Source organism: Pseudochaenichthys georgianus, chromosome 22, assembly GCF_902827115.2.
Source record: "Pseudochaenichthys georgianus chromosome 22, fPseGeo1.2, whole genome shotgun sequence".
Classification (NCBI taxonomy): domain Eukaryota; kingdom Metazoa; phylum Chordata; class Actinopteri; order Perciformes; family Channichthyidae; genus Pseudochaenichthys; species Pseudochaenichthys georgianus.
Genome location: NC_047524.1, coordinates 637,848 through 649,894, shown reverse-complemented (window position 1 = coordinate 649,894; position 12,047 = coordinate 637,848). Strand labels below are relative to the sequence as shown.

The 12,047-nt window shown below is 42.2% G+C and overlaps 1 protein-coding gene across 1 annotated transcript in view; it reads right to left on the bottom strand.

Moving 5' to 3' along the window:
- Window positions 1-11,123, bottom strand: part of capn3a (calpain 3a, (p94)) — a 26,301-nt gene extending 15,178 nt beyond the window's left edge. The window contains 10 exon segments of the mRNA XM_071201660.1: window positions 651-811; window positions 931-1,008; window positions 1,252-1,346; window positions 1,474-1,557; window positions 3,446-3,614; window positions 4,535-4,668; window positions 5,962-6,080; window positions 9,841-9,910; window positions 10,870-10,952; window positions 10,955-11,123. Coding sequence (XP_071057761.1) covers window positions 651-811; window positions 931-1,008; window positions 1,252-1,346; window positions 1,474-1,557; window positions 3,446-3,614; window positions 4,535-4,668; window positions 5,962-6,080; window positions 9,841-9,910; window positions 10,870-10,952; window positions 10,955-11,123 — 1,162 coding nt within the window.
- Window positions 11,124-12,047: the final 924 nt, after the last annotated feature.

The following is a 12,047-nucleotide window of genomic DNA, read 5'->3' as shown; positions in this document are numbered from 1 at the left end:
ACTCATTTATTGACGCTGGAATAACATTTTATCAGAATTATTTATATATATATTAATAATATAAGATATAATATGTTACTTTATATATACAGTCTATGGTAAGTACACAACACAATACGCAAAACAACTAGGGTCGTGGGAGTGCGGTCCTGAGAGTGCGGTCCTGAGAGTGCAGCCTCCGACGCTGCAGCTTCATACTATTGACTTTTTCCCCCATTGTTGTAGTACCGCTAACGGCCACTAGGGAACCTCCTAAATCTATGGATTTTACAGGTAAAATTAACCACCTTTAACTCTATGAGCTCTATGACCGGTCCGCGCCCGCCACCTTTAAGCGGCGGGCTCCAGCAGGAAAAGCTGGAGGCCGGAAAAGAGTGAGACAGGTAGCGCGCCAAAGTAAAAGTGGAAGCGAGAGACAGAACGAGAGCAAGACAGACGGACAATTTAGCTGCTGCTGCTTATATGCAGGTGCGCTGTATAGTCCGAAAAGTACGGTACATGTATGCAGAACTGCAGAACAAATGTCCTTACGGGGACAATAAAGTATATCGTAATTACTTATCGTATCGTAATTACTGTTTTAAAGTTGTATTTGTTATTATTTGATGCCAATTTACACTTGTACATGTTATTGTTTTAGAGCAAGGTACCTGGGTAGTTCCTGCAGCCCCCGGCCGAGCAGCCCCTCACCCAGCGGCCCTCGTTCACCGACACCGTCCACTTGTGGATCTTATCGTCCTCCAGAGCGTCCGGGGTCAGGTTACAGATCTCGATCTTAGTGTAGTTCTTCTTGAAGTCCTCGAAAGACATCCTGGGGACACCGTGGGAATTAAGGTAAGACGTCTGCACACTTTAAAACCACAACTCTTACACTTTCAAATTCAGGTGTGCTGCACTTTTTTTTCCCAACGGTTTTAAAACTGTGCTCACCAGAACTCTCCGTCCTCTGCGCTCTGATGCTGCAGCTTCTCTTTCTCCGTCTTGGAGAGCGTCGTCCACTCCTTCGAGCTGGGAGAGGCCGGGGAAACGGTTACAACTCTCAAAATGCATACGGTAGTAATAACGAGGGCTAAAGTGGATACATGTATTGATATATGATATTTCGATTTAGGTGGAACAATTCTGATAAGGACTTCAGAGTAGTTTTTAATTAAAGTGAGGCACAAGATTTAAGACATCATCAAACTCCAGCTCCTAACTCAAAAGGCTGAACATGAATATATATCATTTAACGTAGTGAGAGGCGGTTACTTGTCGCTCCAGGGTCCGTTCCACTCCACCTGTCCCCAGGGGTTCCTGAGACGCACCAGACGCACCTTAGTCTCTTTCAGCTGAGACGGCTTGCACTAAGGGACGACATTATCACATGTAAACAACCTGGCATTGGGACTGTGTGTGTGCCGCTCTGCAGGACACGGGGGTAAACACTCTCCGACATAATTCAATTATAAAAGACATGTATTTCTTGTTCACCTCCTCCACGGCGGTCACAGAGTAGGCGTGGCCCTTCACGAGTCCCGTCACCGTACGAGTCTCAAAACGCGCAGGAACCAGCGACTGCAGGCACAAAATACACCTTTATATTGCAGAAATATTAAAAACGACACTTTATTTAAAGGATAACTCTGAATTAATAAGTAAAAAACGATATAAACAGGAAAGATTTTAGCCAAAGGTTTGCAGAATCTTTTACATTTATTCTTAAAACCTTTTGATTTGCCCTGATTTGTTTTTATGTCTTGATGCATATACACACACTTATTCCACTTTATTGCATTAAATCTGAATTTCTTGAGATTTTCTAAAGGTTTTTTAATCTTAATTTGTTAAACTATCTTCAACCCATAGAGGTACAGTTGCTAAAAATCATATAGTGGCAGACAGGAAAGAGTAGAAACCACCCAAAGTTGGTAAGAATAAATAATATAACTAATTAAATGAAGTAGTTGGCCCTAGATGCCTGGACATATCAAAAGTTATTAAATGAACATTATCCAGTCTTTCTACAAAAAAAGTATAAACGGGTACATATGTAACTACAGTTAAATATATGTCTGTGTCCAGAGTAAGAACAAAGAGTGCAGGTAATATATAAAGGTTACTAGCCATTCATCATTAGGCGCTTTCACACCGTTTAGTACTTTTCCCGTTTAGTTCCGACAGTGCCACGAAATGTGCGTTCACACCAAAAAGAGAACTTAGTTCAGAAAACTTCTACCCCCATTTGTAGTCCCTGCTAGAGAGGTGGAACTACCCTGCGGAGGAAAAAGTACCAATTTCTGATTGGCTGGGCGAATTGCAAACCACGCCCCGTAAAACTCTGAAAAGTTTTGTGGCATTAGCATTATTAGCATTATTAGCATTATTAGCATTAGCCCCGCGCACCAACGGAGAGAGAATAACTTATGGCAACACAAAAAAAAACATGGGAGCGGTGGAGATGAGGAGGTGTCGGCGTTCTGGCGATTTACTCGGAAGGCTTCCGGTACGTCCACACAGCAGCTTTTCAAAAATCTTGAACATCTTGGAGCTGGGCGTGTCTGACAGCTTGGGGATTTTTGCGAGCAACGCGCCCAAGGCGACCAACAACCAAAGCAAAAAACCCCGGGTATTTTATGCGAGCAATATATATATATATATATAAACTCCCCAAACAGGCGCAAACCTACCAGTTCCGCCCCACTGTCTCTGCCACCTCCCTCCATGCCTGGTTCCTCCGGTTTGTATCCCGTTAATAGTTCTGGTCGTAAAGAACCGGGTGATTTGCTACCGTAACTTCTCATTTGGAATATGAGGAAATGAACTGCGGTCTGGCTCTCCCTGCTTACACGCGGTTTGATTGGCTAGCGCTTCTACTGTCAGATTTGAATAAACGGGATTTGATTGGCTGGCGCTTCCAGCTCAGCTTCAAAAGTTGAACATTGCTCAACTTTTGAATCCTGAAAATCCTGGACATCTTCGCTTCACTCCCCCACAATGCAGTTCGGCGAAAAGCGAGGCAAAGTGACGTCATCCCCATTCAAAGTCAATGGGCAGAGAAGTGTTGGAAGCGGTGGAAGATTCGTCTAAAGCTGCTGTGTGGACGTACCGTTCAGTAGAAGCTGCTGGGAGTCCCAGCAGCTTCTACTGAAACCAGTCCCCAACTCCGGGGACTTCGGGTGGCAGTATACGCCGTGAAGTGGTTTGCGGCCTGCCAGTAAAACCAAAGCAGAAGAAGAAGAAGAAGTGACGTCAGCGGCTTCATTTGCCTAATCCTCCCTCAGGGAACTTATTCCGGTGTGAACGCGAACCAAGAAGTCCTGGGCACTAAGCGCTGGGCACCAAGAAGTGCTGGGCACCAAGTACGGCAAAGTACTTGGTGTGAAAGCGGCTATTGACCACCATGTCCTGATCATATATACAGTATTAATAAAATGTATTTATATACAGCGTTGTCAGTACTCACGTCGATGGAGCAGCCCATGAGCGAGCCCCTCTCCAGAGCTTTCTTCATGATCTTGTAGAGCTCCTTGGGCGCCTCCTTCATCTCGTAGAACTCAGTGACCCCCCCGGTGAAATCCTCCATGGCCTCCGTGGTGTTTCCTCCCTTCAGAGCCTCGTAGGAGCCGTGCAGCCTGAGGAGAACAGGAGAACAGCCTGTAAATGCACTGTGCAACTCAGCCTGAATATCCTTGGTATTTTAACATAAATAAAACATCCTATTTTAACATAATTATTTTTATTTCATTAGATTTATTTTTCCTATTAATTGCACATTCTTATTTTAACTTTGTACTTTGATATTTATTTATTTATTATTTTATTATGTTTTAACAACCACAATTTCTCCCAGGATTAATAAAGTATTCTGAATCTGAGAATTAATTAATAGTACATTTATTTAATAGTACTCTTTTTTGGCTTATATATTTAATTTTAGTTAGACACACTATTGGTTAAATAAAGTTACTTTCTACCTCATATTTGTCAGGGAATAATTTTCGCCCTCTGACGCAGCTGCCCAGCCGTTATCTCCCATAAGGAGGGGCTGCCCTAGCAAGTTGTTGTTGTTGCCAGTATAACTGAATAACTAAAGGATAAGTACAAAAATATGTCTTGTGAATTCTCCGGCCGAAGCTCCAAATAAACCGTCAGTGTTTGCCATCAAAGCTCCAGCTCTCCTCGTGTCTCTCTGAGTCCTGACTCTTATTGCTTCAGAAGTTTCCCCCACAATATTATTTCATAAATCCCTGAGTGTCAATTTGTTACAGTTGCTCCGTTTTAGAAATTAAATAAATACGGGCAAAAAAAAATAAAAAATTAAATAGAAATTCAGTTTTAATAAAAAAAAGTACAAAAATAAACCCATTCGAATAAGAATATAAGATTACAATAAAATAATGTCTTATTATAGAAATTATTAGAAAAAATATGACTTTACTGTATGCAACTACAACCTTTCTGAATCACAAATGAAATGATATGTGTAGTGACTGTAAACAGAAGTAGAAATCACCCAGTGCTTGTATTAATATACAGATTAATGAACACTGACTTGGCGTAGGCCTTCTCCAGCAGCGCGCTCCAGAACTCGTTCCTCTCAGCTGACTTAGTGAAGACCAGCTGGTTGTTGAAGGTCGGGATGCGGTCGTCGATAACCACGTCCACCCAGTCCCCATAACGCCAGAACTGCAAGGAAGAAAAGAATATGTATACTAACATTCCTTCAACTTCTATAACGTTTAGATTTAAAGATTCAAGATTCAAAGGTTTTAAAGGGGACCTATCATGCAAAATGCACTTGTTGATGTCTTCTCTACATCAACATGTGTCCCCGGTGTGTCGGGGAACTCACGCAGCGTCAGAAAATAAACCCCTCTTTCTTTTCCTCCGTACCCAAATCTCTAAAAACGGGGAACAACGGAGCTGATCCAGATTTGCGTCCGATATGACGTAACATCTGAAATGTGGACCCACGGGCCAATCAGAAAGCTGCTATCAGAAACGTTGCCCGACTGTTTTGGACGTAATATGGTCGGTGTTTACATTAGCATCGCTAACACTCAGAGCTAACCTGTGCTGGAGAGCATGTGTGTGAAGAAGCAGGAAGTAGAAAGGAACTCACCTTGTGGTGTAACCGGCAAGAGAGAAAGCCTTTGAGCTCCAGACTGTTTCAGATCCTTGATGATCCATGATATGGCGTTTCATCACGGCAGCATTTAGTTTAGACGGTAGCTGCCGGGTCCCGCATGAGCTCAGACCCCTCCTCTTTTATTAATACATTATTTATTTATTTTTTAAAAGCTTTATCCCCAAATCAGCACTTTTGAAACAGGAAGTGAAATAGAGGGATATGAGGCATGGCTAGAATGGGTGATCTGTTTGGTATTTTGAGCAAAACACTTCATAGACATGTTTTTAATATTTTTGTATAGGTCCCCTTTAATGTCATGTGCACATAAGCTACAGTGTAGAAATGGCAATGGAATTCTTCTCACCTGAGCTCCTCCAACAATGCAACATATATAATAAAATAAAAATAAAAATAGTGCATGATATGTACAAGAACAGAATGTAAAATTAAATATTGTACAGTAAGATGACATTACATACAGTTTATTACGGTGATAACTATTTAGATAAATAAGTACATTTCACTTTAATGGGAAGTTAGTTTGTTCTTTGTTGGGTTTCATGTCCCTCATTTTTACATATTCCTGCACTAAACTTCCACTTACTTTCACGTTTTGTATAATATTTTGTGCAATATTTGCTTGTTTGCAAAATGAAAACATGTTATTCTGGGTGTGATTCGAGTCAGTGAACAGCAACTGACCAAACCAGTTAAAAGGGCAGCTACTGTTTCAGGAGAAACTCAATGAATGGTTGTTTCCTTCCTTTGTTTCAGTACACTTAATATTAAGGAGGACACAAAGCTAGATGCCGGACTGGATGTCTGATAATTAGATGTAGTATTCTGACCTGGAAGTGGAAGATGCCTCCATATCCGTCAGAGAAGCTCTGCTCGTGAGGAACCACTCGGTAGAGAAGCTTCTCGTACAGCGTCAGGCAGGCGATGGCCGCCAGCAGCCAGCAGTCACCTGAAACAACATCGTGTTAATGCGCCTGCACACAGGAAGTGACATCATGTTCATGCACCTGAACACAGGAAGTAACATGTTAATGCACCTGAACACAGGAAGTAACATGTTCATGCACCTGAACACAGGAAGTAACATCATGTTAATGCTCGAGAGGCCTGTACTACGAACCTGGTTCAACCTAGCCTGGATATGTTTGAGTTAGCCGGTTGGCCTAATCCAAAACATACGCGCTCTCGCTAAACTGTCCTACGACGCGGGTTATCAAGTGGATCGCTCAAGCCAGCCGTGTCCTATCTAGTTAAGTGCGCGTTCACATGAAGGGGTGGTATCTGGAGCATTCGACCAATCACAAACATGGAGAAGCGCACTGACAGCGCAGCGTCATACTTCCTGAATGAAAAGTGAACTTTAATATTAGACACATGAAGAAGTTAAACTTTAAACATCCATGACTAAAACACTTGATCAGGATCAAAGCCACAGAGCTGCACCTGCAAGGTGAACACAGCTGGCACAGAACACGTGTTTGAATGCGTCCATTAACATGTTCATGATATCACTGCCCGTCTAAAACACGATCTGACTTTAATTACATTTGTATCGAGTGTTTCCTCAACTTAACGTGTTGTTAAAATAATACTTCTGCATACAGTCTGTGACGCTGTGAGTGCTGCACGGCCAGATACGGCTCAGCTGACTCAGATCAGGAGATATATGATACATTATGAAGTGATATGCCGCGGACTGTACTTAATGTACTCTGATCCGGTTACTGATGTTGTGGCAGATATTTAAGTAAGCTTTCTTAACGCTAATGTTATAATAGTCAGATTGCTCTGAAGATGGGAGGTGATATTCTATTCATGTTCACGTTCACACAGTCGGTGATTTTTTCCGGCCGTCTTTCCTGCGACGGCAGTTTTTCTGTATTTCCTTTCTCCTGTAATATGACTTGATCGCTTTAAACTCCGCACACTGAGCTCTGATTGGTCAGCAGGCGGTACTTTCACTGAGTTGAGCTCTTAGCCTGCAACCTAACCTGCTCCGGGGCAGGTTAGCCGCTCAGCATCAGTTACCATGGAGATCTAGCTTACTAAAAAGAGAACCAGCGCCGTAGGACCGGAAACCCAGAGTTTTCCCTGAAGTTAGCCGCTAAGTGAAAAACCTGCTTCGTAGTACAGGCCTCTGAACACAGGAAGTAACATCATGTTAATGCCTCTGAACACAGGAAGTACCATCATGTTAATGCCTCTGAACACAGGAAGTGACATCATGTTAATGCCTCTGAACACAGGAAGTAACATCATGTTAATGCCTCTGAACACAGGAAGTGACATCATGTTAATGCCTCTGAACACAGGAAGTGACATCATGTTAATGCCTCTGAACACAGGAAGTAACATCATGTTAATGCCTCTGAACACAGGAAGTGACATCATGTTAATGCCTCTGAACACAGGAAGTAACATCATGTTAATGCACCTGAACACAGGAAGTAACATCATGTTAATGCCTCTGAACACAGGAAGTGACATCATGTTAATGCCTCTGAACACAGGAAGTGACATCATGTTAATGCCTCTGAACACAGGAAGTGACATCATGTTAATGCCTCTGAACACAGGAAGTAACATCATGTTAATGCACCTGAACACAGGAAGTAACATCATGTTAATGCCTCTGGACACAGGAAGTGACATCATGTTAATGCCTCTGGACACAGGAAGTGACATCATGTTAATGCCTCTGGACACAGGAAGTGACATCATGTTAATGCCTCTGAACACAGGAAGTGACATCATGTTAATGCCTCTGAACACAGGAAGTGACATCATGTTAATGCCTCTGGACACAGGAAGTGACATCATGTTAATGCCTCTGGACACAGGAAGTGACATCATGTTAATGCCTCTGAACACAGGAAGTAACATCATGTTAATGCCTCTGGACACAGGAAGTGACATCATGTTAATGCCTCTGGACACAGGAAGTGACATCATGTTAATGCCTCTGGACACAGGAAGTGACATCATGTTAATGCCTCTGGACACAGGAAGTGACATCATGTTAATGCCTCTGGACACAGGAAGTGACATCATGTTAATGCCTCTGGACACAGGAAGTGACATAATGTTAATGCCTCTGAACACAGGAAGTGACATAATGTTAATGCCTCTGGACACAGGAAGTGACATCATGTTAATGCCTCTGAACACAGGAAGTGACATCATGTTAATGCCTCTGGACACAGGAAGTGACATAATGTTAATGCCTCTGAACACAGGAAGTGACATAATGTTAATGCCTCTGGACACAGGAAGTGACATCATGTTAATGCCTCTGGACACAGGAAGTGACATCATGTTAATGCCTCTGAACACAGGAAATCATTTCCATTTTAACTCCCTTGAATATGATGGTTCTTTTTTTATATACTTAAATTTGTCTCACACAGGAAACACTAAAGCCGGCCTATACCAGATACAAAGACATTCAACACAACATTACATAAATAAAACGTATCAGACATTGCATCCATGTCCACATTGTAGAGCCTACTTGCTTATATTAAAGTGTACTTAAAGGTGGGGTAGGTAATTCACTTCAGAAGCACGTGTTATATTCCATGGAATGCTCTTAACATCCCGATAGCAATGAATACATTAAATGCTTTGACAATAAATACAAAAATGTCATCAGTGGAAGCCGTGGCGCTGTAAAAAGCACGACCAATCATCTGAGCCGGCTAAAGTAGCTGGATGGCCTACCTGCCTGTCAGCCTTCCATCTGGGCACACACTTATCTCGTGCCCTCATTGGTCATGTGCGCGTTCGTGTGTGTTGGAGGAGGGGCTCTGTGAGGAAGTCTGGAGGAAGGGGCAGATTTTCTTTCGGTTGCGTATTTTGAAATTCTAGCCACTCGAGCTGCTTTCTCCATTCTTACCTACCCCACCTTTAATACATCAAATTAAAACGTTCACATTTTGGGAAAAAAGGAAAAATGTTGCCCGAATGTCTGTGAGCTTAAAAATCTCAGGCAATGAGAAAGTAAATATGAGTGTTGCTGATTCCTCTATCCTAACCTGCGTGACTTTAATGTGGGAAGCATTGCATTAAATTGTCAGAAAAGAGTGATTCAGTCATTCAATTAAGGCCTAATCGGTGACTTTTTACGGCTCAGCCATTTTGGTGACGGTAAAATATCAAACCATTTTGCGGATCGTTTAAACTCCCAACAAGTGCAAACGAGAAAGACCTCCCAACAAGTATTCCGTTTGAAATCATTTGTCTTCTTTCCCTTCTACCAGAAACAGCTGGTTTTTGTGTTTTTAGAGGAAAAAGACTGAGCTGACGTGTGTGTTTTTCTGATTGTCCAGGTGTGTGTGTGTGTGTGTGTGCGCATGTGTGTGTGTGTGTGTGTGTGTGTGTGTGTGTGTGTGTGTGTGTGTGTGTGTGTGTGTGTGTGTGTGTGTGACCTAAAACAATGTAATTTCTTCACACTGTGCTTTGTCCCTTTATTCTGAACTGCAAAACAATGAGAAGTGCTGCTAGATGAATTCCCTTCCAAAATAGTGAGCACTGTGGAGGCCGCTGGCAGAGGTGTGTGTGTGTGTGTGTGTGTGTGTGTGTGTGTGTGTGTGTGTGTGTGTGTGTGTGTGTGTGTGTGTGTGTGTGTGTGTGTGTGTGTGTGTGTGTGTGTGTGTGTGTGTGTGTGTGTGTGTGTGTGTGTGTGTGTGTGTGTGTGTGTGTGTGTGTACCCAGATCTCCCTGGCAGATGTCTGTCCTGCTGGCTCCTCCCACGATGAACTGAGGGTTCTCAGAGATCTCCTGTGCACAGAAAGAAGAGCAAAATCAAAGTTAACGACAAATACATTTTCGACATCTGGAGATTTATTTCAAGTACTTAGTTACATCTAAAAAGATGAAACTTCCATGACGTTACAGCTGAAGAAAAATCAATCTCACATCAGCTTTTTTCTAGATGTCATGGGATTTTTGTCAAATGCTAAATTATAGTCGTCTGGATGAAACGACCATTACATAAAGGTAAAAAAGGTCGTGTGGCGATAGAGTTAATACATTCCAATTAACCTGAGCGTCTCCAGGTAAAACACATCATATAAATACCACTACATCACATTTTAATATATATCTTATACATTTGTACTTTAACCTCATGTTTACAACAAATATCATTTTTTGAAATTATTTGTTTTGGACTGTTTTGAATATTTTATTTTCAATCTGAGTGAGCATTTTCTCAGTTTTCCTTTTTGAGTCAGAATCAGGAATTGCATTTCGTCACAATTGCTCCATTTTTAAATAAAAAAATGTAATGGAAAAAGGAATACAAAATAAAAAGACAAACATTATTTAGAAACAGAGAAATGAAAATTGTAAGGTTTGATATTTAATAAAAATACATTTGTTATTTTCCATCTCCTATATTTTCAGTATAAGAAAAACTGTTTCGACCCCACGGGGGGATCGGTTTTCGTTCCAGCTGCTCCATTAAGAAAAACAAATATAGATAGTAAAATACAATTTGAATACAACTTTATAAAAAACGATACGGGATAAATCAAGTTCATTCTGAAAATCCCACCGCAGCATTTTAGTTTTCCACAACGTCTTTTTTACATTCAAGTGACTTTTTAACCACCGTGACTTAGAAAAGCAGTTGTATGGACCGGGAATCAAACCACCAACCCACCACCCTGAGCCACAGCCTGCCTCCAGGTGTGATGCAGGTGAGATATTTGCCCCCCCGCTCTCATGCCTCCTACCTTGGGCCTCTTCCAGACGATGTTCTTGACCTTGTTGGACTTGTGCCCCAGCTCCTTGAAGCCCAGAGGACTCCACGGTGGCGGGGAAAGGACTCATCCTCGAACAGATTCTTCTTCTGCAGACACTCCTGGCGCAGGACGCTGAAGTCCTGTCCGTTGAAGCGCAGGGGTTTGTTCAGAGACCCTTCCCCGTCTCTGCGCTCTCGCTCCCGGATCAGCCGGTCGCAGAAAAAGCCCGACGGTGTGTACGGCATCTCGTCGACTTTTTTTTTTTTTTTAAACCTGGCTTTTGCCACTTGTACTGAAGTCTTCAAAGCCCCAAAAGCCCTGGCATAAATCCAAACAGCTAATGTGTGATTGGCTCCTTCTCTGTGTGACGTCCCCCTCCCCTTCGTCACGGAGTAGATCTCAGTGAAAGACTCCACCTGAATTCACCTGTGCATTCACACATGTATGCACAGAAGCCATACACATCACATAATTAAGAGTATTTGTTGCTCTCCCATTGGCTGCAGAGGACAATGCTGTGTGGCCGTGGCCCTGGCGCTGGTGCATCATTGTTGGGGGACACAAAGGGTCCGGAGGGCAAAGAGTGACCCTGTGGATGGCCTGCCTCAGCAGAAGTATTCAGCCATTATACCGATTTCAATGGAGCTCAGCATCCAGCAGCCTCAGCATTACCGCAGCTGGGTCGTTCCTCCATTTTTATCACAGGTACAAAATATATCCTGTGTTGTCAACGGCCTTGAATTATCCGGTCTTAAAGAAGCATAAGTTGGTCAGGCATGTTGACCGTTTCCCGTAAAATAAATTTCACCATTTCCAAAATCTCTCTAGGACATTTGTCAAAGTAATGACTTTTTAAACAGCGAGAAACTTTCCCAAATGAGTAGAAACGTGCCGTCTCAGCATAACATCCATTTCTACTGATGAGATGGAAATATAAAGAAGCCCCGAGTCATCATAATGAGAGACCGTCTAAAAATAGGGTTTGCTTTGAAGATTTGTAATTTAGATCTGACTGAAAATGATTTTTCTTTTATCTTAGAAAAAGGCCAGACGTTTGACATTAATCTCAGAATTTTCATAAAAAAGAGAGAAAGTCAAAATTCTGAAAAGAAAACTGAAAACAGACTTTTAGAATTTTTTTGAAAGTCAGAAATTATTTTAGATTTTTG